Genomic DNA, 26628 nt, shown 5'->3' with positions numbered 1-26628 from the left:
TCTCGGTTTATTTGTCTAGTATTCAGACAGCAAAATAAGTAATGAAGAAATTTAGCATTTAAACTGTCTGGATAACTATAAAAAATAATTTATTACACCAAAAGCATGCTTTACACTTGATACTTATATAGTACATCTTTACATTTATAAAATATCCATCAAAATATTCTTTGAAGTATGTAAGGTAACAGTAAAAGTTTGAAAAATATCAGTAGATTTGGTTTTATGGCGTCAACACCACCAGCACGATATTTCCCTGAAAAAATTAAGTTACATTATTATATAAAATCTTTTTTGAACTTAACATAAAAATATTTAAAAATTTTTTCATATTTATTATTCTTTTCAAGTCAAACATTTAAAATAATTCAAGCTTTTAATTTTTCTTGATTAAATTATGCAACTTATTATTAAATATAAAATAAATTGCGAGATTTCTTAATGCATTTTTTGGAGTAATAATTTTTTATTGTTTTATTTTTCATTATCAAACATAATTATACTTTAATATTTTAATAACAGATATTGTATTCTTTTTCATTTTTAATTCTATATACATAAAAAAAGAAAATACTTACAAACAGAGCTCAAGTATGAGTAGCAACAGCACTTTTTTAGTCTTTCATATTCAGCACAGTTATCAGCTTTCGATTTGCACGCATGTCGTCCAATATAACATACATGTTCGACGAAAGAAAACACCCCTGAAAAACGAGCAATATATTAATACCATATCTCACAATATATCCCATATGCCAACAAGCAAGTTCTCCCTTGTGAACTGATTATAATGAAGCATGTATGTTATCAACTTGAGTCGGCTTACGTGAGATATCAATTTACATAAAGACACTTCCGGTGAAATATAAGTTCGTGATAAGACACCAAATAATATAATAATAACGTTTATATCAATGATATACAATAATACACAAATTAACATAACAAGATAACGGTAATTACGTTAAACCACAAATATTTTAGTGACTGTCTACTCAATGATTGATTCACGACAAAAATTTTCATTCTAGTCTATGCTTTGGAATATTGATAAATCTATCAGTGTTTCCAAGCTTTTAAATTCTATTCTATTCGCGTCGTAGGTATGTGCAGCCACGCATTTCTATACTTTGCATTTTACTCTACACTGAATAAGTACATTTGATGGATTAGTAATACATAGTTGATATTTATGATTACATCAAGATAAAGAACTTGAAATTTTAACTATTATATTTCGTTTATCATTTAATTAACTTTAAGAGGATCTTTATCTCATCTATTTTATCTAAAGTATTTTAGAACAAACATTATTCTAATTCTAAATTTTTTTAGAGGAGAAAGTCCAAATTGTTGTCTTTTTTTCGCAACTAATAGGATTCTTTAACATATAACTTACAAACCCATTTACTGGAACATATAAAAGTGTTGAAAAAATACTAAAAAATCTATTTCCTTTATTTCTTACGTAATTTACAATCGTTATCTCACATTTAAAGTAGTTTTTGCCATTTTTTATTCAACATTTATTTTTTCTAACCAAAAGCTAGATGAAACAATCCAATAAATGCTTGAGTTGTCATCTAAATAATTGTTGATCAAGGTTTTGTTATAAAAGAAAAGATATCGAAACGCTTGAGTGAGATGACGAGGTCATATTAATATAATTGCAGCAATTGAAACTCCAATATTATCCTCCAATTTTTAAAAACATACTTACTATCATAGGTACTGTCACAGCAACAATGATCACTAATAACACTTCCGTCTTTACAGTAGGTCATCTCTTCGTACGTACATGCTTTACATCCAGGTATAGGATCTGCAAAAAAATATTCCATTATTTTTTATGTCCTTCATTAGCTATTTTATTTTAACTGTCAAGTATTAATGTCATCTTACGAAAGTCTATAATTAATATAATAATTACACAAATTTCATAAATAATTTATGTATAATTTAAGCTCATTAGACTGTCTAACGTTTACGTAACGGCATTAACAGGGACGATCACCTCTTTCTTCATGATCATGATTGTCTCTGCAAGAAGTAAAGGCATCAACGCGTATCTTGACTGTAGCAACACGTGATACTTGATACGTGATTTGAAGAACATGACGAGCATTTACATGGCTCTTTTACTCTGGACTCAACAGTTATTTTCTCAAAGATAAGGGAATACAAAGAGTAAATCGACATTTTAATTAAATACATTAACTAGTGAAATTAAATTTTTACTTTATTCCATAAAAATGAAAATTTAAATAAAGACTCGAGGATTTTATTGTATTATGTAAGAGACAATAAAATTTTAACAATAGGATAATAAATATGATTTTCTTTCATATGCATGTTTTATAAATTAACTGAAATTATTGTGATACTTGTTGTAATGATTCTCAATCTTTCAAAGATAGTTTTTTTTTTTTTTTAAATATTTACTGATAAATAAAAATGGAGTTTAGTTTAAATTTCACTCTATTTGTAAGATTTTCAATTTTTTTTTAAATATATTATCCTCTGTTAATTTTATACCTTGTGAAATACTGAGGTTTCTAGCCTTTGCAATGGCATCTTCATAAGATACTTCATGCTCCAAGAAATAGTCATCGTTAGCAAAATGATCCACAATAGTGGCTGCTTCTAGATTCTTCAAAATCAGCAGAAAGCCAAATATCGCTTTCGCAATACTTTTAATCATGCTAGTAAAGCGAATTTTTTCTTCATCCTCTTTTAATTGTTTTACAGTTGTAAATATTTTGTCCTGAAAAAGTTATTTAATTAGTCAAGATTATTAACAATTAATTACCTAAAAAATAAAATATCTAATCTAGTTTTAAAATATTTAAAAATAGCATTTAATATCTCTTTAAAAATAATTATCATCAACTATTTAATTATTCATTCAAAGAAATATCATTTCAATCAACTGATAACACTTTTTTGAAAAATTATTTTTATAAAAAATTTCAAGAACATGATTAACATAGTTAAGTATACCTTAATCATATTTTAGCATTAGTTACTTTTTCTTATTACATTTAGTCAAGCTATTTTTTTTCAATACATTTATGATTCATTGGTAAGAAAAAAAATTTTTGCACAACACCGATAGTCAAGATTATGAACCAGCACGTAAGAAAACGCACGAACGTGCTATCGATCCCGACGGTTTTTATTACGATGATTCATTCACCCTCAATCTAATTCTTATCTACCCTATTTTAGCACAAATCTTTCCATAAAAATCAACGAATTTATTCAAGCCTTTATATATATTTTTTTTTCTCAGCCAAGTTATAGGAATCAGGTCGAGTTTACACGAAAGTTTCTGTCAATAAAGATGTAAGGTTTCAATCTGTTTAAAATTCCAGGATTATATTCCCAGTTGAATGGTTAGTTTTACTTTGGTTTATTTTGTAAACAACTGTTATATGAACTTAAAATAGATGACTTTCTCAATGTGTACATACATTAAGTAGAAAATGAAGAAAAAGAAGTTTTATTTACTGTCTGCATTTATTTACTGTATTAACTAGATAAATGAAAATTTTATCAGAAAACTTGAATTAAGATATAGCAGATATGCTAGCAAAAGAGAATGATGACTCAAAAGAACGTCAACTCTTATAATCATTAATTAAGATCAATTAAAGACAAACACCGCAAACCTTAAGCTTCCGCTAATGAAGGAGTCGTTAATATACCGAATAAAATTTCTTGAAAAATTCTATGAAAATGACATTCTACTTTTTATTTAATTAATTAAATTACTTTCGTCCAAAAATAATGATAATCATTATCATCATCATCACAGTGGTAATAGATGTAATAAGTAAGTGGGTGTAAATAAGCGTATAACTAGCAGTTAAAGTGAAAAATTACCAATTATAACGAGAACACAGGCAGTTGTTTCCATGAAATCCACAAAAAAACAGTGTGATACGTTGAAGAAAAAATTTTCAAGCGACAAAAAATTTTCGTATCAAAGGTTTGAAGTCTTATCTTTATATATGTTAACCCTTGACCTATTCCTTAGTCAGAATAAAATCATTCTCATTCTAGAACAAACAATTTACAAATATAATTTGCTCAGTATATGATAATAGTTTTTATAATTCAGATAATTGTGCAAAAAATAACATAAAAGTGCAATAAAAGTTACAGCTTTACATTAACAATAACTTTCTTTTAATTATTTGACATATGTTAAATATTTTTGCAAAATATCAGTGAAAAATTAATAAGCAAACAGTATTTACCCATCATCATTGTCTCCATAATATAATTGTTAATAAAATTAAAAGATTACATTTTAACCTTAAATGTAACATCAACACTTCAAACTTCCAATAAATTTTCATAAATCACTGCTTTAAAAAGATATCAATCTCCATAGTTGAACAATTGTTAAGACAATTGAAAAGCCAACAAAGTTTTTAAGTAAATTTAGTGAAGTCGCGCGTCACGTGTAGCAACCGTTGGAGACTACGTACTACATGCGACTGTGCGAGGGGCTGAAAAGAACGTTTAGTTGTGTCTATACGAGCGATCCACCACTTCGACTCACTGCAGGCTTTGCTTGCAGTAAGCATAAAGTTTCCTGTTCTCCCTCTAGCCAGTGTCATATTATCACAATAGTGTGTTAGTACACTATTCTATTATTTCTTTGACTAGGAATTTCAAAGTTTATTCAATTCATCAATGAATAGGTCGATACATCAAATATATCCATATACTTCCTCAATCCATGATCAACCTTTTTGACTCTGAAATAACATAATTAAAATGTTGTTAATTAAATGGATGACTACGTGTGATTATTATTCTAGAAACAAACTTGAACAGGAAGTCAAAAGATATAACGACGTACGTGCAATATAAATTTATTGCACGTTGATGCACATAACAAGATCCTCGTAAGAACATTCTTTTGTTTTTATTATTGAAATAAATTGTTTATTGTCTTTGAAATTTTTTTAACCAGTCGAAAATCTATTTATAAATATTATTCATACAAAAATTAGTCCAATGAAATCTTTGTTAAAAAAGGAGAAAATTGAAATGACAATCGTAGGGTCTTTGGAATTCACAATCAACTTTATCTTTCTTTATCGTTTTACCCACCTTTCACTCTTCTTACAAAAAATATCATGTAGACCTTATGGAGCATATGTGAGACGGTGTAATATACCACTGCTACCCTGTATTCATTCGCAGCTGACGCTCAGCGTCCGGAATGTTCGTTTACCTGAAGCAAGTCCAGAAGATTGAATTTTATTTCGAATCGAATCAAATACGAAGCCATATATATGTTTTTCAGCGTTGGCCTTTTCCCCTATTTACGCAGAGATTTGCACCGTATCTGTGGTGGTATGTATATCTTATATGTACATACATATATACTTTGTATGTAGTACTAGAAGCCCTTTCAATACATGAACGTGATTATACATGTACTCTTTCATTCGTGTAAGAATTGATATAGTTAAAAGACCTGCGTAAGAACGAGTTTGGGTTAAAGACTAACACATATAAGAAGGATATGGCTTTGTCGTCTATTGATCCATTCAACAGGAGTTTTCGTCCCTTTCAAATCCTCCAATCTTACGTTATATTAAGTTTTCAGCCATCAGTACACATTACTTCATCACTGGAGTGTCCTTGAGTCCTTGAAAAAAGTCTTTTTGGGTCACTCTGTGTGGTTTAATTTCTATGAGAAATTCATTACTCAAGCACCCGCATCGTGATTGCTACATCAAACATAGAGATATAAATAAAAATGTTTAGGTAAACGACCTGGTTTTTATCAAATTTTTTTAATGGTTTTAAATGACAGTCAATAGAAAAATACATACTTACTCATTCACTTAGTATGATAGAAAAAAAAATCAAGATTTTGAAATATTGCTTCTAGGAAAAGTGATAAAACTTCATCAATATCATTCAAGAACGCTTCGGAATCCTTTATTTATATCATGTGGGTGCGTTTAGGGCACGGCAGATTGTAACGCTTCAGATCATTTTATTCTCCACGCCTATTATTGGCTATTTATTTAATAATTTGGGTTTCATTATTTTAGTTTCCCCTTTCAATTATAAAGATATTCATTTTTTATCCATTAATCAATTTTTTTTTCTCAACTTGTTCAATGCTTCTTACTTTTATTAAAATTTCGCACTAAGTACTTATTCAATAGGTCTCATTGCTATGTTTGCAGCATTTTGAACAATTGTTGCTGCTAATATTATTATTAATTAATTAAAAGAAGTATTAATATTATTGTAACGTTAATGACAATAATTGGTGTTAGGTTGTTCAATCCACCTCCATGGTTGTTATCATCTCAAGGTTTTGATGAATGATGTTGAAGACTTGCAGTGGTTAGAAAATTTCAAAATGAACATGATTGTAAAAGTTAATGATTACTTTTTAACTTTTAGAGTTTTATTTTGTGAGAAAAAACATTTTAAAAAAGTTATTGAAATAAGTCAAGTATAAAAAACTTTCTCCAACTCCAAAAAACTTCAGTTTTATACTCCAAAGCATTTGTTTCTGAGTTTGTTTACATTTGAATGTACTGTTTTATCAGTGAATTATTTTTTATCAACCGAGTGGTAGCATTGTAGTTCTTCAATCATCAACAATTTTTGGATCGCTAGCTCTCGAGACGATCTCACGTCATCACTGTAAATAAATGTCTAGCAATAAGAAATAGTAAAACCAGTGTACGGAATAAATTGTGATTGAACCAATGAAAAAGACGCCGGACGTCTCCATATGCGCAACACTGCAGTATTCTGAAGGCTAATCCAAGTGAAAATAAACTATAAGGATAAAGTTCATAGTTCTTAGATAGAATTTTCTAACAACAATGGATTCTCCAGTGTTAGATCCAGTGAGTAAAATTTTCTTTGAATTCTATTTATATTTTTGAGAAACGTTATCGAATTTTCGTTTACATTATTTCTAGCAGAAATTTCTGGATCTAAAATAATCTAGCATTGAAATTTTTGTATGATTACTGTATACAACTTTCAAATCATAGGAATTACGAAATACAAATGTCATCACTCATAATAAAAGTATTAATTAGTATTCTATTATGAACAGTTAGTAATGAACAATGATAAGAAAATGTTAAATTTACATTATCGAAATGATTTTAATGAAATAAACTGTTATTAATGGAAGTATAATTCGATTATAATAATGATAACTATATGACATTACAGGAAATTCCATATGTAGGTGAAGTCCCTGGAGGTCTTTTTCCAGGAAAGATGGTTAAAATTCAAGGATCAATACCTCCAAATGCTGTACGATTTGCAATTAATTACCAACTAGGTCCTAACCTGAATCCACGGGATGACATCGCTCTTCATCTATCCCCACGTTTTCCAGAGGGATTTATTACTAGAAATCATATCAAATCAATGTCTTGGGGTCCTGAGGAAAATGGAGGATCAATGTGGATTCAGCCTGGACAAGATTTTGAAATTATAATACTCTGTGAACCGCTACAGTACAAAATTGCTATCAATGGCAGACACTTTACTGAATTTGCCCATCGATTGTCTTATCACAAAGTCACTCATCTCACTATTGATGGAGATGTGACGATTAAATCTATTTTATTTGAATCTCTCAGTGCTCCGCCATCAAAGCCTCCTAGAGTTCCTGATGCTCCGCCTGTCAATATTGGGCCTCCAGGTATTTTTTGTCTTCAAAAATATACTCCGAAATGAGAAAAAATAATTAATGAAGAATTTTAATGAAATGTAATTAATTTGCAGGGCCAGGACAGCTGTACCCCAATATTAATCCTGATCAGCCACAATTTCCACCTGCTGGAGGTAACTGGGGCCCACCACCTGGACCTACTCCTCCAATGCCAGCCTATGGGGGAAATTGGCAACCTGGGAATCCACCACAAGCTTATAAACAAGAAGAAGATGATGCTTTTGGTAGTTGTTTAGACAAAGTTGGGCTTGCTGTTGGTGGATTAATTGCTGCTGGAGGTGTTGCCGCTGCGATGCACGCAATTAATGTAAATGAAATAAATTTTTTCTATCAAGTTATCAACTCAACATAATCATTAAAAATTTTATCTTATTATATTCGTTGATTAAGCAATTTAACAACATTATTTTTAAATTATTAGAAAAAGAAGAATGAAAGTGAGACAGATCATGAGAAATCAGAACACGAAAAAACTCATTCATCAAAAACCGAAAGTGAAGGAGGCTTAAATTTAGGAGCCCTTGGAGCAGCATTAGCAAGTGGTCTAGCATCCACTGCTCTTCGTGGTGATTCTGGACTTGGTCATCAACAAGGATATCCTGCGCAAGATGCTGGAGCTGGTGGAATGCTTGGATCGCTTCTTGGAGCTCTTGGTATGTCTTTCGTAATTTGAAGCAATCAAAATTGCAACCGAATTGAATGAATTGAACGATAAAATGACGATGAAAATACACTGTACTACGTAATATGCGTGACATCATGCTTGAAGAACGATAATATTCATTCTACACAGTCAAGGATAATAATAATAACGACTTAATAACAACTGGATGATTTCTTATAATTCACTTTATACATTATTAGCAAGTATTATCACTTTTTAGCCAATAAGATTGATAAAATCTTGATAATTATAGGCGGTGGAGGTCATCAACCAGCACCTCAACAACCAGCTGATCCTCTTGGTGGATCGCTCGGATCTATTCTCGGTGGAGTTTTTGGTGGCGGAGGACATCAACCTTCCGGGGGCTACCAACCCTCAGGTGGTTATCAACAATCAGGCGGCTATGGAGGCTCTCAACCACAACAAGGATCAGGAGATTTTCTAAGTGGAATTGGAGGTGCTATCGGATCATCTTTACTTAGTTCGGCTTTAGATGGACTTACGAAGAACGTGAGTACCAAATTGCGAAAATAAACGCTTTGAATAATGCTTCTTTAACAACTAATGCTCAAATTATTTATATCATAAATTTTTTTAATCTTTTTAATTAATGAAACTATATTTAATAGTACTGTAAAAAGATTCTTTATTATTATTTACTTTTAATTTAACTGCTTATCGCTTTTAAAGCTTGAAAAATTTGATAAAAAAGCTTTTAAAGTATTTTTTTATCTATAATTTTGAATAGAAAAGCTTTAGAAAGTTGTAATACTTTAATGGGAAGGTTTTTACAATCAAACAAATGAAGAGGAACTATATTTTTAAACAATGATCGTTTACTTTTCTAATTTATTTTATTTTATTCTGTTATTTCTTAAACTTGTGCCTATATACTTTGGTTTTTATTATGGCTTGAGGCTTTTTTATACATTAATGGAACTTAAAATGTATTAAAAACTACTTGGATCTATTTAAATAAATACTTGCATGAGTTTGAATGATGCTAATTATTTTCAACATTCGAAATGCCCGAATCCATCCACCAATTGACTTTTAATAGAAATCTCATGGCAATGATCATCCATCGTCGCCTCCTCCACCATCGTACAACTATGGTCCTCCAAGAAGTGACCCACCACCTCAACCAGCTCCACGTCCACATGACTCAGCATCTTCAGATGGTGGAAAATTAACTGCTGCTGATATATCAAAAGGTCTTGGGCTAGGAGATGATGATGAGTAACTTTAATTTAGTTACGATCAAACTTCCATTTATATTTATAGACTATTTATAATATATCCAAGTTAAATTCATTGGATCAGAATCAAATTAATAGCATAATGCATTCGAAATATGAATTTTAATCATTAAATTATTTATTCAAAGAAGAATTTTGATCTAGATAGGAAAATTTGTGAAATCTTAAGGATATGTTTAACAGAGTCATAAGCTTAAAAGTTGAAATAGAATGTTTTCAATGGATACAGCTCTTAGAAGCTTATTTGCTTGATCCTCAATCGTTATTGTATGTATTATTGTTGTTGTTTATTTTTTATTAAATTGTTATTAGTTAGTAACTATTATTGATATTTAAAAATAGTTTAATCAATACGTTGTTGAAAAGAGGAAAAATCTATAATTCTTAATATAAAACATGCGCTATACACATTTTTTTTATTGAAGTTTTTTTTTTCAATCGTTTCATAGAAACGACTATTAAATCAAATTTTTATTTAAAATATATTTGGAGTTAATACAATAGTAATTGGGGATTAAATACGTACCTATATTTATTTTTATAAGTATTGTTGTGGCCTTATAATACATTTTGCGAAAATATATTTTTAGAAAACAACATATAGTTTATTTAGAAATATATTTACAAACTTATGAAAGATGTTTGAAAAAAGAAGAAATAACACAATTATAAATATAAAATCTTTATAAAATATAATACAAATATATCAGTTATATTAATAAATCTCTAATAAACAACCAAAATAATTAATCGCTCAGAGCTTCTCTCGACGAAGTTGTTTCCAAAACAAAGCCTTCTTTGGTCTAAAAAAAAAATTATAAAAAAATAAATTTCAAGGCTATAATATTGAATAGTAAAAGAATTTTAACTGAGTGATTATTGCTAATAGACAAACACATTACTAACATTTTCATTAGCTTTTAATGCCTCTAATGCTTCCTTCTTCTTTCTATCGAAGAATCCAAGTTTTATTAAACCAAAGGTTAACAAAATAAGTAACAAAATTCCAAGAAACACTGACAATGCTATGACCCATGTTGCAACTTGACTTGCAACTGGTGAACCAACGAAGGTTGTTTTTACTTGAAAATAATCAGGCTTATGGTCAATTTTTTGAATGATTCCTTTAGGCATTGTAATACTTGCACGGCCATTTGACACAAAGTAAATTATATCTTTTCCGTCCATTGTATTATCTGTAAGCAGACAATTAAATTAGGTTATTGAAACAATTTAATTTTATTAATAGTAACTAATTGATATTAATTTATAGTTAAGAATTGTTGAAACTTAATGACAGCTTAATAAGACATCACTTATTATAAAAAATAACTATAATTAGGTGTTCAAAGCAAGGAATGTAGATGTGATTAACAATAAACAATTAATTAATCAACTAAACAATTTTTTTTAATACATACTAAAATTATTCAAAAGTAAATCCATCGTCAATGTCACTTCAGCTATAGTTGATGAATTTGTCGGCGATTCGAAAACACAATATACTTCTTTACAAACAATCAAAGGATTCGAACAGTTCAAATAGAGTGTTCGTTCATCAGGAGGTAAATTAAATATTTCATCACTAAATCCTGTGTCTATAAGATCATCAGTAGCTTCTAAATAGCCCCATTTTTTAGTTAAATTACGTGGTCGTTGAGTGCAATGAGAATTTAATTTGCCAGATAAAGCAATACGTGAGATTGATGTGTCATTGATTGATACTATTTCGATATTTTTTTTGTTAGTAATCATTGCAGTTGGTACTAAAATTTTTAGAGTTGACTGTTGAATAGGTGTAGCTCCAAATTTCTGGACTTCATAGACGTGCTGGAATCTCATGGATCCTAGTGTTTCTTTTCCAGTATTATCAATTTCTTTCTTTTCATTCACGAAAGAATATAGACTATCTTGAGCTTTTCTGTGAATATTTTATAATTTATTAATTAAATTTAAACAAATTAAATATTTTATTTAAAAATGGACAATGAATTCTAGTATTAATTATGTTAAAAAACAATCTAGCATTAATTTATTCATAATTTTGTTGCAAGTTGATAAGATACTGCTCAATGCTGTCTATTTATTACCAGACAAATGATACGGAGTTAAATATAAAAATAATCTTGGCTTACCCGGCAACAGTAATATCAGCATCAAGGTCGAAATAAATTGTTAAATTGTGTTGAATAGGAATAGGTATCACATTTTCACTTTGAGTAGAAACTTTTATAAATATTTCTACTGACTTCTCATCAGTTTTTACTTGACTCATGTCTACATCCAATGATATATTTTTCTTTAAAAATCAAACATTGAAATTAATTAATAATCTTTTTCAAATTGGTAGGTTGATTGAATTTTTTGAATGTCTTACTTCTGTCATAAATGGATTTCCTAAAGTACAAGTAACATCTAAATTATCAGTATTTGTGGTACCTTCAATACATGAAATAGGAACACTAGCTAAAGCAAGATGTTTTGGAAAAATAATTGAAACCTCTGATTGATAAGCAGCTTCTCCATAATTATGCACATCAATAAAAATTTTTACAATCTTAGAAGTTCCTATCACGTATCGATTATCATTCTCTAGATTTGTAGATACATTTAAAGTTAGATTTGCAAAGCAAATATTATCAGATCCGCAATCTACTGCGAAAGGAATTTTCAAAGAATCCTCGATTTTAGAACGATATCTATTTAATACGGGACATGTCGAGCAAAATGTGTTTGATTTTGTTGAATTTGTGTCTTGAATTGGATTCAATTCTAGTGATGCTGATATTATAATTGGATCTATTACATTTTTCATGTCACTCTGTCACCAGAAAAAAATTATTTCCAACTCATTAATCTCACTATTGGATTTAATAATTTTTTTTTATAAATATAATCAACTTTACCTGTAAAAATATCTCTAACTTCTTACATGTATTAACACCATAATATAAGACATCATGCCAGTCATAAGTTCCATTATTTAGCATTAATTTTCCTACAGTTGCTCTTCCTAATATAGGATCAATCTTTAATTTTTTAATGATTTCTAAAAAAAAAAATAAATCAAATGCATTTAATTCATCACGTAATTACAATATTCATTTGTAGTCATAAATAGTACTAAATAATACTAACTCAAATAAGTTGGAGCATGAACTCCTTCATAAGTGCAACAGATTTGAATACTAAATGATGTAGAATTACTGCGAAGTGTGATTTTATCATTATTAGAAAGAGTAACAAATACTGAAACAACCGGGTGAGTTCGGAGAAGGACTGCATGTCCTGACTGATAAGCTCCAATAGCTATATCATTATACCCGTTTCCATCAATATCTCTAGGTTCTGATATAGATATACCGAAGCCTCGGAGAGAAAAAGGAAATTGCTTTCCAGTTATTCGTTGGCTCCATTGATGTAATAATCCATTTGAATGACCATTGAAAATATAAACTGCTCCATGACCTTCTTCATATGGTGCTCCTACTGCTACATCACTGAAACCATCTTGGTCTATATCACCTAAACACACCACTGATGATCCGAATCGACCATCTACTACTTTGCCATCAATCCACGATGATAGTTCAAGAAGCTTCTATATCAAAATAATTACATTTTTATTCGATTTGGTTAATTAGATAGAATTTATGATTAAGAAAAATTAATTATTTTACTCTAGACTTTGAAGAAAAAACATAAATCCTTCCTTCATCTCCATTTTTTGTCCACAAGGGAGCACCGACAATTAATTCATCTTTTTTATCACCATCAATATCACAAGATGTTATTGCAGCACCAAAATATTCACTGTGTTGAGTTCCACTGAGAATATTTAATTTCATTGTTGAACCATTATCAAATTCATCATCGTTAAAAATCACAACTCTGCCTTTCATGTCATCGCTTCTAGGAGCACTTGCAGCGTATGCTCGTTTTTTACCACCAAAATAATGTCCAGAAGTGACGGCATACCCTAGAATACATTGTCAAATTTTTAAATATTTATACGTACAATGTACTCCAAAGTTATTTCAATAATATTTGATGAGCATTTGGATTTAAATAACTTGAATATAAATACCTAAGTATTCTCTATCAACCCATGAAAAATCTGGTATTGTGGGTACAAAGGTATGATAATCAACTTCAGAAACAATAACTGGTACTCCATACCAAGTATACATTCCAGGACTACCCAGCACAGCATTCCATCTGGGTTCATCAGAAATAGTATGAACAGATAATCCCAGTTCTCCCATACCCCAATGTGGAACTATCTGCCCGTTTAAAGTTCTTGCAGATAGATAGGAATAATTTGTCAGAGGTTTTATTCTATCATCGATTGTCTTTTCAAAGGTGTAAGGAGATATTACTGTTGTTTGATAGCATATTCCAGTCATATACCGTTGGTTAACAATATACCAGATGGATAATATCCATCGGGGTGCACAAATCTGTTAATGTAATAAAGAAGTTGAATAGAAGAATTTTATTTAACAGAAAAAAATAATTTTAAATATCTTTTTATTTATTATATCAATGTTAATATTTAGAATCAACTGATTATTAAATTAAAATTAATACCAAAACTTTAGGGTAGTCTTTATTTTCTACAGCAATATTAGCTCCAAGCCAAGAATGATCTCTTATTTGAGAACCGTAAGTTAAAAACCCTGTAGAATTATTATTAGTATTATCCACAATCCATTCTTTACAACTTCCATCTAAAATGCACTTGAATACACTTCCAGGTTCATTAACTGCAATATTTTTAATATCTGCTCTAGGAGCTCCTACTAACACTGAAGGATTACTAAAACGAGGTCCATGATACAACGCCACAGACCATCCAAAATAACTTCCTCGAACCGTCCGTTTATAAGGATCACTGAAAACTATAGCTTCATTTATATTCAAATTATATGCACTACTTAAGCATAAAATGCACCAACTGATCACTAAACAATACTTGATGGCACTAATAATTATATTTTCATCTGCCAACATTGTTTATAAGTCTACTTTATTTTAAAGATTGGTATAAAAATATCAGGAAAGAGTCAAGTCATACTCTAATCGTCTACTGAGACTAGTTGCTGGGCTAAGGAAGGAAGTGGTTTCCAGAAAACCACTCTTACATCACATTTGCTCAGTATATTTGCTCATAAGCACGACCCAGAGTGAGTAATGAACAGTACATCATGGAATACTGCTTTCAATGTTTAATTTATTTAATATTATTTCCTCTTATGAGTCATTTGTGTTTGATTTATTCCTTGAAAATTACTATGCTCTTCAAGTAATTCAAGTTTTTTCTATCAAGATAAATATTTCATGTTATCATTTCAAAAAGTTTTTTATTGAAAATTTATTATTCTATAATACATTTCTTATAGGTTTTTTCTTACGTAAAATTGGATTTTTCTGATTACTCACATGGTTTCAGGTTACATCAACATCATTTTAATTATTGATTGTTGTAATTCTAAAGTTATATGTACTCTTAACAATTTATTTTTTATCAATAAACATTAAAAACTAACTGTGTTGTTTTTATTGACGTTTTATTTTATTATGTACTCAATCAATCAATAGTAATAATAATTATTATAAGGATATATATAAATGTATGATTAAATAACAATATTAGTAATAAAAGAACATTCCAATGTGCAGAAAGGAGTAATGATAACAAAAATAGTTTTGCTGTGAGAAACTAAACCAAAACTGGTGACTCACAGTTGGGTTTATACATGTTCATCTTCTAGGCTGCACATTCAGTATATTCTCTTGGTAGTATAATGAATCAACATCGTTTGATATTCAAATGAGACAAAATGTGTGTATATGTTCTCGAATAAATGTATGTATGCGTGCTGTAAATAAATTTTGTTAAAATGACATCACATTTTATTTTTTCTTTTATTATTATACTTTAAGTTTAAATTAATATAAGAAGAACAGAAATATATATAAAAAAAACACACAAGCACAAAATGTTTTGGAATATTTCAAGATACATGAAACTTATGGGTGAAACTATTATAAAAATATCATTCAGAATGTCCTTTAGTTCCCTTTTATATGCACAAAAAGGAAGATTGATAAATAATTTTAGATTACTCTTTATTTTTACGATTGGTTAGCTTGATTAAACAAGCCAAAAATTTTCCTGAATGTTTCCTGTTTCATGCTTTTTTATCAACAAAATCTTGAAATACTTTTTAATTTATAATTCAAAACGTATTTTTTCTTTTTTTCAAGTAAACAATCCTGTTAAAAATCATTATCAATTCATAATTGACACTAAAATCATTTTTTTAGTCTAAACAAAGACGGATTAAGTATAAAAGAATAATAAATTTTTTATTTACTCCTATTCTTTTACTAATCATAATCAAAAATTTTATCAATTACCCATAATTATGAAGTTAACTTTTTACTTTTTTTGACTTATTTAATCATACTAATAATTCGGAAGGATTCATAATTCAAATGAATTAAGGTGCAGATCGTTTACGATAACCTTTGCGTGCGGCATCCACTTTTTTCTTAAAACATTCAATGGTTTTAAGAGTTCTTTCATGGTCAGAGCTTTCAGCCCCATTACACGCAGCTTCTGCAGCTGTGTCACACTTTTCTATCGTTGAAACATTGGAAGTAACTCCACTATCTGGAGTTGGTGGAGCTTTGGCATTTTTTTTAATTGGCGTTAAAACTGCTTTATTACTTACATTGTTACTATTTTCCAAGCTCGAGCCATTAGCAAATTCCGGACTATTACTATTATTACTACTACTGCTACTACTACTGTTGTTGTGATGTTTTTCGCGACCTGTTTTATTGCCTGATTTGCATCTTTCAGGTCTATTCCGGTATCCGCGGGATCTTTCTTCAGTTTTAAGCCGTCTTCGTTTAGCTGGATGATCGTTTTCTTCATCACTACTTATACTGCTGTGATTAGATTCTCCCAGATCACTATCTGTTGCGATAGCTCTTGGAGAGTATCTAGAACCACGTGAGCTTACTCCTGTGCTAGTACTTGGCTGTGCTGTATCAACAGTTGAAATATCATTTCTTGAATCCTTAGAATTATTTCTACTACGTGAATCACATTCCATATCACTTTCAGAATCACTGGGAATTTTTAAAATTGTACACTTTCTTCGTAATTTATTTCTCATACCAGGATATCTGGTCTTCATAATTTTCATTTTTGCTTTGTATTTCAATCTACATATACTAGAAACTGTAACTTCTTCTTCAGAGCTCTTTTGATCGTGCGAATCTGAGTCTTCATGTGTTGTTGATGTTGTTGGACGATTAACAATGGCTCCTCCCTCTAACGCAGCTAGTTTCATTAACTTTTCTCTACAACTGCCAATTAATCGAGTTATTCTGTTTGGAGATTCAAAAGGTCTTTCTGGTACCACACCTCCTCTAGATGGATGTCTATATTTTGCTCCTAGAAAAGTACGTACCATATGCGTATCTACAGAACAGTCTGAATCTGAAAAAATATTAGCAGATTAATATCATTAAGAATTAATTAAATGCTAAAAAATGAATTATAAAATTTATTTAATAAAATTAAAAAACCTTACCATTAGAATCAGTTTCTCGAATTGGGGGCGTTACAGAAAATTCTTCAGAATCACTAGGACTACGTTGACCAGTTGGAGCATCTTCTGAGCTCCAGCCTTCAATCTCGCGTTGTACCAAAGAGTCGAAGAATGCCATCATTCTTGGATCTTCATGGGTTGACTGATGGCTGTAATCATGAGTCATAAACTGACCATTTCTTAATACTAATCTGATATATTCATCATGAGTAAAGACTTTTCGTTGTTTTTCCAGTTTTCCATCAGTTCTCTGAGAAATAAATTAAAATATATTTCAATTTATCTAGTAAATTAAAATGTTTTGTGATAAATCAGAAAATATTGTTACTCACAGATAAACCACCAAGGCATCCATTTCCAAGGGTAAAAGGACTCCATATCTTGATAATCTTCTCCACACCTGAGGAAGCTAAAATGCAATGTCTGGGATTGTATCTAACGTGATTTACAATTGATCTATGACCCCGCAAAATCATATGCGCGGATTCTACCCAGTTTACGTCTTCGTTTGGAATCTTCCACATATAGAGACTGAAGTCGTCAGATCCTATTGAACAAGAATTAAATATTAATTTAAATTAGTCTTATTTCCCAAATAAAACTAATAAAATATATAATCTTAAAATTATTTATTCAAAGTTGAATAAATGTATTCAGGAATAGAATTTTCTTGAACTATAAATATAAGATTTATCCTAAATATCAATTGAAGTTTTAATGTGGTTGATCAAACTATAATTTGTCATCTTACATAATCTTATTCTCCATAAAGAATAATAAATCAGATTGAGTTCATCCAATGAATATGTTATTGATATCAAGATTTTGATTTAAATACAAAATGATTGTTTTAAGTGTAATGAACTTTTCAGTAACTATGGTATATTTCAACGATTATCAGTAAGAAATTTATACATTACCAGAGAGAACATATGATTCATCATCTCCAGCAAAACAAGAAGACTTCATAGTGCAGCTATTATAATAACCAGGCTGATCAAAGTGGCACAAGAGTTTTGGAGAATCAACAGCATATAAAACAGGTGGTAATCTGCGTTTTAATGCTAATAATCGAGTTCCTGCTGAATTAAAACGAACATTCATGCAACTCTGAGTTGGACCCTCGAGTCCATAACGTAAAACAGGCCTGTAAAAAAAAATACACTCAAAATCGATTTACTAAGTGGATTAACTTATATAATCGTACAATTAAATTTTAATCAATCGTTTCAGCTAAAATACGATTGTACAATAAATTGAAAATTAATTCAATTCGTTTCGATGCTTAATAAACTTACTCTAATGGTTTCCTAATATCCCACGTGCTTACACCTTCTTCAGCGTTTGCAGTAGCAAGCTGTCGAGGCTCAACGGGGTTAAACATTACTGAATGAAAGGGAGTCTTGTATTGAGCCAGACACAATGGTTCAGTATTGCTTGAATTCCGGATATCAAATATTAGAATTCTTCCATCATCACAGGCACTGGAAAATATATTGTCATCTTCGGGGTGAACTGATAGCCCGTAGACTGGCTTTTCGTGAAGAAAATATTCCAAGGGATCTCCACTGCAATTAAAGTTAATAATGTAACTCAAATATAGCTGTTAAGACAAACATAATAAATTTATTTACATTAAATGACTTAATTCTTTAACAAATCATTAGTTCTAAAAATTTCAATGGAAGACATTTTGTTTTGATAATATTTTAGTAATGGTTATTAGTTTATCAGGTTATTTATCAATTTAATCTAAATGTTAATAGAATAATAATTATTTTTCAAATTAAAAAGTTTGAATTTAACCGAATTATATGTTGTATTACTCTGAAAATATTTTTAATAAATGAATAAATTAGAAAATTAATTAATCAGTCAACATTCTTACGTTCTGAGATCGTGAACGATCACTTGATCATCATTTCCAGCAGAGAAAATTTTAGTATTGCTGCTATCATATCCGAGGCAAAATATATTACTACCATGTTGTGCTCTCATAGCCATAGGTTTGCCAACACCTTGAAGAGCTTGATCCACTTTCCATAAGAGAACTCTTCTATCATCTCCACCTGTAGAAAAATAATCAATTTTATCTAAAAATACTTTATTAACAAAAAATTTATCAATAAAAAAAATAAGACATGAATTACCTGAGACGAGAAGATGTCCCTCTTTTGAAAATTCAATTGCATTGACACATCCATAATGTGAGATGAGATCTTTCCGGTATAAATTTTCAGAATTATTAAGCCTCGCATCAACAAGGCGTTTACAATAATTAATACGATCATCAATTTGACGTGTTAAAATGCACGGTAGTGGACTACGAATCGAAGGACGAGCCATGATAATTCGTCCTGTTAATTTTGTTCACAGCCTTTGTTGCTCACAAATGTGTCAGCTTAATTATATTTTTGTCTTCCCATGAGCTATTATTTTTTTCCACTGATGGTAATAATAATAACAAAAAGTATATTCAATGCTTATTAATATATGACGTAGTGTTTTATAAATTTCTTTTTTCTGAAAAAATTTTACAGACACAAGATAGACATATGACGCCCACTCTAAAATCCCCTGAGTTTCTTTCTTCAAGGTACAAACTGAGCATAGAGGATCTAAACGCACACGAGTACGACTTGCCTGTCGATCAGCTGATCGGACCTCTCAAGTCTCCACTGCACATTTGGTACTTGTATTTATTACCTCTGTTAGTTTTATGGTGATTTGTAATCTTATTTCAAAACTTAGCAGCGTTTATTAGGTTATTTAACATCTGTAAGGGAATTTATCGTTAATAAAAATAAAGTTTATCACTCTGAAATTGATGCGCGATTAGATATCACACTTCTTCACTAAACACATCACTGCAGCACTTGGAATTTCTATCAACACTACAGAGAGATCATGGAATCGGGCGCCACGCCACGGTTTACCCGAATACTTTTGACAGGCCCGCCAGGTTAATTGTACTTTTCAATTTTTTCTATTTATTATAAGAGTCATTATTTATTTATTTAATATTAATTTATGTTAATCTTTGCCATTTACTTTAGTAATAATAATCAAAATAGTAAGCAGCCACTTTGATGGACCCCACTTCTATCCTCATTACACAAAGTAGGGATGAATTTGTGTCCGTCAGAGTTGTTTTGCAGATGGTGAGGATATCGCGTAAATAGCAGATGATGGGGGGATTGGGATCGGAACTGGAACCGTAGTGCTATCCTGGTGGTCAAAATTTGAAACCTCAAGAGTAGGCTTCATATTTTATACTACATGTTTTGATAAATATGGCTTGATAAAATTTTTCTTTGATAAAAAAGTAATTTTTATTCTTTAAAATTGTTATAAAATCATCTAACAACATTGAAATTACAATGGAAAATAAAATTGTAAACTAATTCGTCTATCCTCTCTGGTTCTGATCCCAATATATGCGAAAATGAAAAAATGATTCAACATGCGCACCAGCATTAGCAAAGAAGAGAGAGACTTCTCTCTCTCTCTCTCTCTCTCTCTCTCTCTCTGGTGTTAGTTAGTGTGTTTGTACGTCACGTGTATTTATATTAATATTTTGATTAAATAATTTAAGATCTATTAGTATTGGATATTTGTTTGAATAAAGTACTTATTTTATATTTTGACCATTCAGAGTTATTGAAAGTAACTCATATGTACCTACATGTGTAGATTCGTGTTTATGTACGTGAAGTGGACAGCCTGAGAGGTTATTTAGACTAATTTGTTTATTACAAATTAATATTAAGTACCTATTTGTTAATGTTAAATTTTTATTTCATAATTTTAACATAAAGTGTTAGCCTGTGAAGTTTCGTGCATTACATTCAATTAATTGACCGTATGTGTCATATGTACTGGTGTAAAGTGTCAAAGTGTAATCGAATTCCATTACACAAGGAAGTCTAATAACGTATACTTGTTCTTATGATTCATGGAAATTCAAACATATTTACTCATATAAGTAATTGTAGGAGACATTGGTGATCATAGAAGATATGTACATGGTTAAACTATACGTAAGTTGCATTTTTTGCTAACTAATATTTGGTAAATATTTAATATCTATCTTATGATATCTTTTTATTCTATAGGGAGTATTATATTAGTTCCAAAGTAGTTTAATATATCACAATGACTGAATATAAACTTGTTGTTGTCGGAGCTGGAGGTGTTGGAAAATCAGCTCTCACTATCCAACTGATTCAGAATCATTTCGTTGATGAATATGATCCTACAATTGAAGATTCTTATAGAAAGCAGGCATGATTTTACTATTATAATGGTACTTCATAAAAAGAGCTATTTTTGATTAAATTTTTGCATTTTATCAGGTCGTCATTGACGGAGAAACATGTCTGCTGGATATTTTAGATACAGCAGGACAAGAAGAATATAGTGCAATGCGAGATCAATACATGCGAACAGGAGAAGGATTTTTGTTAGTTTTTGCTGTCAATTCTGCAAAAAGTTTTGAGGTATACAGTAATTAATATTTGAAGAAATGAATTTTTTTATTTGAAAATGGTATCAATAATTATTTTTTATAGGACATAGGTACATATAGGGAACAGATAAAAAGAGTGAAAGATGCAGAAGAAGTACCGATGGTTTTGGTGGGTAATAAATGTGATCTTCAACAATCTTGGGCAGTAAATATGCGTCAAGCAAGAGAGATTGCTCGTCAGTATGGTGTTCCTTTTGTAGAAACTTCAGCTAAAACAAGAATGGGAGTTGATGATGCTTTTTATACTTTGGTAAATTTTAATTACTTAAAAATTGTTTACTTGTTAGAATTACTTTATAGTAATTTTAAAAGATGTTAATAAAAAAAATATTTTTTTTTTATCAACATATTAAAAAATAGTGATGTCATTGAAACATCATTAATATCGATATTATTTTATTTCAGGTTAGAGAAATTAGAAAAGATAAAGAACAACGGGGGAAAGAGAAGAAAAACCGTATGAGAAGTGGAAAAACTAATCGTAGGAAAGTCCGGTGTTGCTTGCTCTAACTATGACATAATATTAATTTGTGGATGATGCGCACAATCAAAGCAAAAATCATACTCTGTATTCAATAGAATATCTATCAAATATATCAATTGAATTGTAACATTTTTTTCAAACATATATTGCTTTTTTAATTAAATGTATTTTTATTAATGATTAATTATTATTCCTTGTATGATTTCAGTATATATTCTTATTTTTCATACAATAATTAAAAATACAACTACTCAATAATAAATATATTAGAACTATGTATCCATGGCTTATTCTTTACTTCAGATGATACAATATATCACATACCAAATAAGGGAAAAAGCTCTAAAGTGGTTGCTTACTTCAAATTAAATTAAAATATGTCTCCTGTTAGAAATGTAGAATGTTTTATGATTTTCAATTGATTAATTCAGTTAAATTTCAAAGCACAATTAAATATTATTATACTATTATATATTTTTAGTTGTGTATGAATTGTATAATCGATAAATAAAAACATTTTTAGTCCATTGTAAAAATAAAATTAGAAAATAATTTCATACCAGCCTTTTCATATTGTACAGGTATTGGGAAAACAACGATTTGTAAGAAGATATTTGAAAAAGCTCAAGGTAGTAAGCATTCTATAGATGGATTTTACACTGAAGAAGTGCGATCAGAGAACAGAACGAGAATAGGATTCGATGTGGTACCTTTGAAACAACCTGTTAACAGGGTTCCACTAGCTCGAATTGAGTAAATTGTCAATTTTATTATTTTAAAAAAATCATCTTGGTTTAAAAAAAAATTCCATCACTGACTGAACTTTTCAGGTCTGCATTGAATGGACAAAAACCATCGAAATTAAAAGTTGGTAATTATCATGTATTTGTTGATAATTTCGAAAAAAGTGCTTTACCAACTTTAGAATCCAACTCTGTAAGTAGGAATATTATAGATAATAGTCAGATCTTGACTGTTAATTAAATTTTTCATGATAACTGAATTCTTACAGGATCTGTTAATAATTGATGAAATAGGAAAAATGGAATTATTTAGCAAACACTTTTACAACTCAGTAAATACCTTGTTTTTTTCAAACGATCAAAAATTCATCATTGCTACTATACCTGTAAAAATTCCTCAGAATTATGCGAATTTTTTTGAAAAACTTCGTCGCCATGAAAACTCAAAGATTTTTGAAGTAAACAAGCATAATCGAGATATAATGATTGATGAAATACTTAATATTATAATTTAAATCATCAAAAAAATAAATACCTTTCAAATTGAGAATAAATTTATTTTTATTTAATGTACGTATCGAGTATACATATGTAGTTTTTTTTTTAAAAAACCTCCGCCAGAGTTGATTAAGATTCAAGATTTATTAATTTCGATCGAAACAATAGAATCAAGAAAACAATAATTATTTTAAAGTTGATGATTTTCTTATAAGATGATTTAACTGTAAATTATTTATAAATTATAAACACAACTTTGTTCATAATGAACCCATATTTGGAATAGTTAATGTAATTGAAAGAATGATACTCAGCAGTGTAAGTTTCTCTACAAGACAGATATAGTTTCTTTTCCAAGAAAGTTACTTCATAATTAATAAAAAATATTTTTAAAAAATTTTACAATCAATCATTAACATAGTAATGATAATTTTTCCCTCACTCAACTACATAGCGATCATTTCTATGATACAAATTAATTTCATTCCTAGTATGTACGAATATTGTGATAGTTACTTATTGTTCTAATTTTTTTGAAAAATTTTTAAGCGCATTTTACCTTTTTTTTCAAATTTGTATCAAATATATTACGCACACTTTTATTCAACTACCTTGATTTGAATAATCATTCCAATTATTATTAATCTACTTTTTTTTAATAGTTCTAGATTGTTTACTAGAACATGGATTTCAAGAAAGGAGTAGCATACTGCATTGGCCTTATATTTGGATGAGGCTAAAAAAAAATCAGTTGTTAAATAATTTATTCAATTAAAAAAAAAAAATCACTAGTAATTAGTCTGAGCATTTATTGCTTTTTTACATACCACGGCCTCATACGTGACAAAATTAGGTTTCATATCTTTGCCATTGAGTGTGATGAAGGCACCACGGTTGCCCATTGTATCACTAAAAATATTTCATTGATTGAAAAAATGATTCCCACACCAAAGTTTCGACTTCTTTTCTTTTAATGTAATATTAAATTAAAAAAAATTACCAATAATTTGGAGCAGAAAACACTGTAATACATTTTCCATCATGTGCGACTTCATATCCATCACTCTTAACTTCATGGCTTCTAACAATATAATCCAAGTTATTCAGTTTCAAGAAATCATGAGTAACATCAGGTCCGAATTGAACACCAACACCACGTTTGCTTGGTGCACGACCTGGTTGTGGTTGAGGATCAGACCACAATAGCTCACACATTACACCTTCATCTGGTGGTTGTCGATTTCTATTAATTTCACGGATTTCTTTAAGTGTTACATCGTCTCTTGAAAATAATCCGCCATGCATCACGAGAACTCTACCATTCAGGCAGTGTGCTAAAGGTAACCAGTTATAAACTTCGTCAAACAATTCTGCCATTTGAGCAGAGTACTTAGTTTTAACTTCTCCATCAAAACCATACATGTGATTCATTATGATAGACTCATGATTACCTAATCAATTATGTAAAGTAATTATTTTTTTTTATTTATTATTCATACCAAAAATAATCATAGCTATTTACCTCTTGACATGAAAAAGTGATTGGGATATAATAATTTGAATCCGAACAATGTAAATATACATTCTACAGAGAAAGACCCTCTGTCAACAAAATCTCCATTGAATAACTTTGAAAATGTTAAGGTTATTATCATTCATTAAATAATGAATTTGATGCAATTTTCTAAAATAACTTTTTAAAAAGGATACGTAGGGATTTGTTTCAGATGGCAACCCATTGAGATTAAAAATATTTAAGAGATCATAAAATTGTCCGTGAATATCACCACAAATTGTAAATTTACTATCATCAGGTATTGTAACGTCTATCAAACTTGGTTGGGCTTCAAACCATGCCTTGATATCCAGAAGAATTTGATAAGCATATTTTCTATGCAATTTCTTCTCATCTCTATACCAATTTATCAAATCCTGCATAAATTGAACAGTTACTTTTCCGTTTTCCAACTTTGGTCCAGTATAGTCATCTTCAATTGCTGTAAAGATACCAATTAAATAATATTGTAAATGAAATTAAATTCATCTGTTGATGACTTACCCATAGCATCTAAGTTAATCATATCAGCAATATTTTTTTTACTATCCTCAACAGAGATAGCTTTTTCAAAAGCTAATTTTTTGACAATTTTATTACACTCGGTATATTTAGTTTTGGCATCCTTATCATTGGGTCTTGCTTTCATAACAGTTTCAAAATCTTTAAGAGCTAATTTAAACCTGCTCAAAGACATATAAGCACCAGCTCGACGCCAATAACCTTTGACATAGTTTCTGTCTAATTCAATAGCTTTTGAGGCATCAAGAAGAGCATATCCGAAGCATTCTGTTCTGAGATATGCAAAACTTCGATTTCCATAATAAGTTGCTACATTTGGATTCAATTTGATTGCTTCTGTATACAATTCGATAGCTTTTTCATAGTTTTCACCTGTAAGTAAATGTAGAACATTATTAACATTCTGAAATGGTAAATCATCATCATAGGAATAAAAAAGTTGGGGTTAGATTTCTCAAACACGTGACCATCCAATTAATAAATAAGAATAGTAGAAGGATGTACATTGGAATAAAACAAATAAATTTATTCATTTTTATGTATTTTATGAAGTTTGTAAGGATTATTATACTTTTAAAGTGTTCATTTGCCGCTTCTCTCAATTTTTCCGCCTCGGCAGCATCTTCAGGAGACACAACACTTGTTATTTCTGTATTTTCACTCATCACGAAATCACAAAACCACTAAATTTCCACTGGAATTAAAGTGACTTAAATTGTGTCGAGACGTCGACAATAAATAAGGCATTAAAAAAAGGCCCGTTGATATTTTTTTCCTCTCGGAAATGTGCTTATTTACGGGTTCCTGGTTAATTCCACTTGAAGTTAAATCCGAAAATTGTAATTATCATATAGCTATACTACGTGAACGATCCACATTGTACTACAACGTATATTATACGTGGAACTGTATAATACGACATATACACAGATGTGGGCAAAGTAATTAAGTCGTTATTTATAGTACCCGGTTAATTTAAAAAGTGATCCAAACTCTGGACAAA

The 26628-nt window shown here is 29.8% G+C and overlaps 7 protein-coding genes across 8 annotated transcripts; 3 read left to right on the top strand and 4 right to left on the bottom strand.

Annotated features, from left to right (window-relative positions):
- Window positions 1-72: 72 nt before the first annotated feature.
- On the bottom strand, window positions 73-4571 carry LOC118068094 (uncharacterized). 2 transcript variants are annotated; one of them, XM_035085267.1, is made up of 6 exons: window positions 4263-4571; window positions 3886-4061; window positions 2536-2764; window positions 1721-1822; window positions 579-704; window positions 73-256 (listed from the first exon to the last, which is right to left on the bottom strand). In XM_035085267.1, exons 3-6 carry the CDS (start codon window positions 2699-2701, stop codon window positions 159-161), a joined length of 492 nt encoding a protein of 163 aa, XP_034941158.1. In that variant the 5' UTR covers window positions 2702-2764; window positions 3886-4061; window positions 4263-4571; the 3' UTR covers window positions 73-158. The 2 variants fall into 2 exon arrangements, with proteins under 2 accessions (XP_034941158.1, XP_034941157.1); XM_035085266.1 differs by lacking the exons at window positions 3886-4061; window positions 4263-4571 and adding an exon at window positions 3001-3381.
- A 2095-nt stretch (window positions 4572-6666) lies between these two features.
- LOC118068228 (AT-rich interactive domain-containing protein 1B-like) lies at window positions 6667-10529 on the top strand. Its single transcript, XM_035085462.1, has 6 exons — window positions 6667-6899; window positions 7237-7714; window positions 7798-8051; window positions 8166-8397; window positions 8662-8918; window positions 9469-10529. The coding sequence occupies exons 1-6, from the start codon at window positions 6876-6878 to the stop codon at window positions 9649-9651; spliced, it is 1428 nt and encodes a 475-aa protein (XP_034941353.1). The 5' UTR covers window positions 6667-6875; the 3' UTR covers window positions 9652-10529.
- LOC118068226 (integrin alpha-4-like) lies at window positions 10342-15591 on the bottom strand. Its single transcript, XM_035085460.1, has 11 exons — window positions 15110-15591; window positions 14258-14988; window positions 13755-14127; window positions 13348-13646; window positions 12806-13268; window positions 12574-12716; window positions 12045-12488; window positions 11803-11966; window positions 11089-11588; window positions 10574-10863; window positions 10342-10470 (listed from the first exon to the last, which is right to left on the bottom strand). Exons 2-11 carry the CDS (start codon window positions 14678-14680, stop codon window positions 10414-10416), a joined length of 3156 nt encoding a protein of 1051 aa, XP_034941351.1. The 5' UTR covers window positions 14681-14988; window positions 15110-15591; the 3' UTR covers window positions 10342-10413.
- A 136-nt stretch (window positions 15592-15727) lies between these two features.
- LOC118068227 (DDB1- and CUL4-associated factor 5) lies at window positions 15728-20464 on the bottom strand. Its single transcript, XM_035085461.1, has 7 exons — window positions 19446-20464; window positions 19184-19364; window positions 18594-18863; window positions 18216-18442; window positions 17628-17842; window positions 17278-17545; window positions 15728-17183 (listed from the first exon to the last, which is right to left on the bottom strand). The coding sequence occupies exons 1-7, from the start codon at window positions 19639-19641 to the stop codon at window positions 16174-16176; spliced, it is 2367 nt and encodes a 788-aa protein (XP_034941352.1). The 5' UTR covers window positions 19642-20464; the 3' UTR covers window positions 15728-16173.
- Window positions 20138-23383, top strand: LOC118068230 (cancer-related nucleoside-triphosphatase homolog). Its single transcript, XM_035085464.1, has 4 exons — window positions 20138-20257; window positions 22889-23060; window positions 23138-23178; window positions 23320-23383. Exons 1-4 carry the CDS (start codon window positions 20203-20205, stop codon window positions 23334-23336), a joined length of 285 nt encoding a protein of 94 aa, XP_034941355.1. The 5' UTR covers window positions 20138-20202; the 3' UTR covers window positions 23337-23383.
- Window positions 21130-22405, top strand: LOC118068229 (ras-like protein 1). The gene is made up of 5 exons (XM_035085463.1): window positions 21130-21335; window positions 21411-21579; window positions 21651-21794; window positions 21867-22073; window positions 22229-22405. Exons 2-5 carry the CDS (start codon window positions 21451-21453, stop codon window positions 22331-22333), a joined length of 585 nt encoding a protein of 194 aa, XP_034941354.1. The 5' UTR covers window positions 21130-21335; window positions 21411-21450; the 3' UTR covers window positions 22334-22405.
- A 384-nt stretch (window positions 23384-23767) lies between the features above and the next one.
- Window positions 23768-26507, bottom strand: PpD3 (protein phosphatase D3). Its single transcript, XM_035085374.1, has 7 exons — window positions 26197-26507; window positions 25608-25997; window positions 25259-25545; window positions 25071-25176; window positions 24549-24999; window positions 24376-24457; window positions 23768-24284 (listed from the first exon to the last, which is right to left on the bottom strand). Exons 1-7 carry the CDS (start codon window positions 26288-26290, stop codon window positions 24225-24227), a joined length of 1470 nt encoding a protein of 489 aa, XP_034941265.1. The 5' UTR covers window positions 26291-26507; the 3' UTR covers window positions 23768-24224.
- Window positions 26508-26628: the final 121 nt, after the last annotated feature.

This window comes from Chelonus insularis, unplaced genomic scaffold (genome assembly GCF_013357705.1).
Source record: "Chelonus insularis isolate UGA/USDA-ARS -01 unplaced genomic scaffold, ASM1335770v1 contig_399_pilon, whole genome shotgun sequence".
Classification (NCBI taxonomy): Eukaryota; Metazoa; Arthropoda; class Insecta; order Hymenoptera; family Braconidae; genus Chelonus; species Chelonus insularis.
This window is presented reverse-complemented; position numbering and strand designations above follow the sequence as displayed.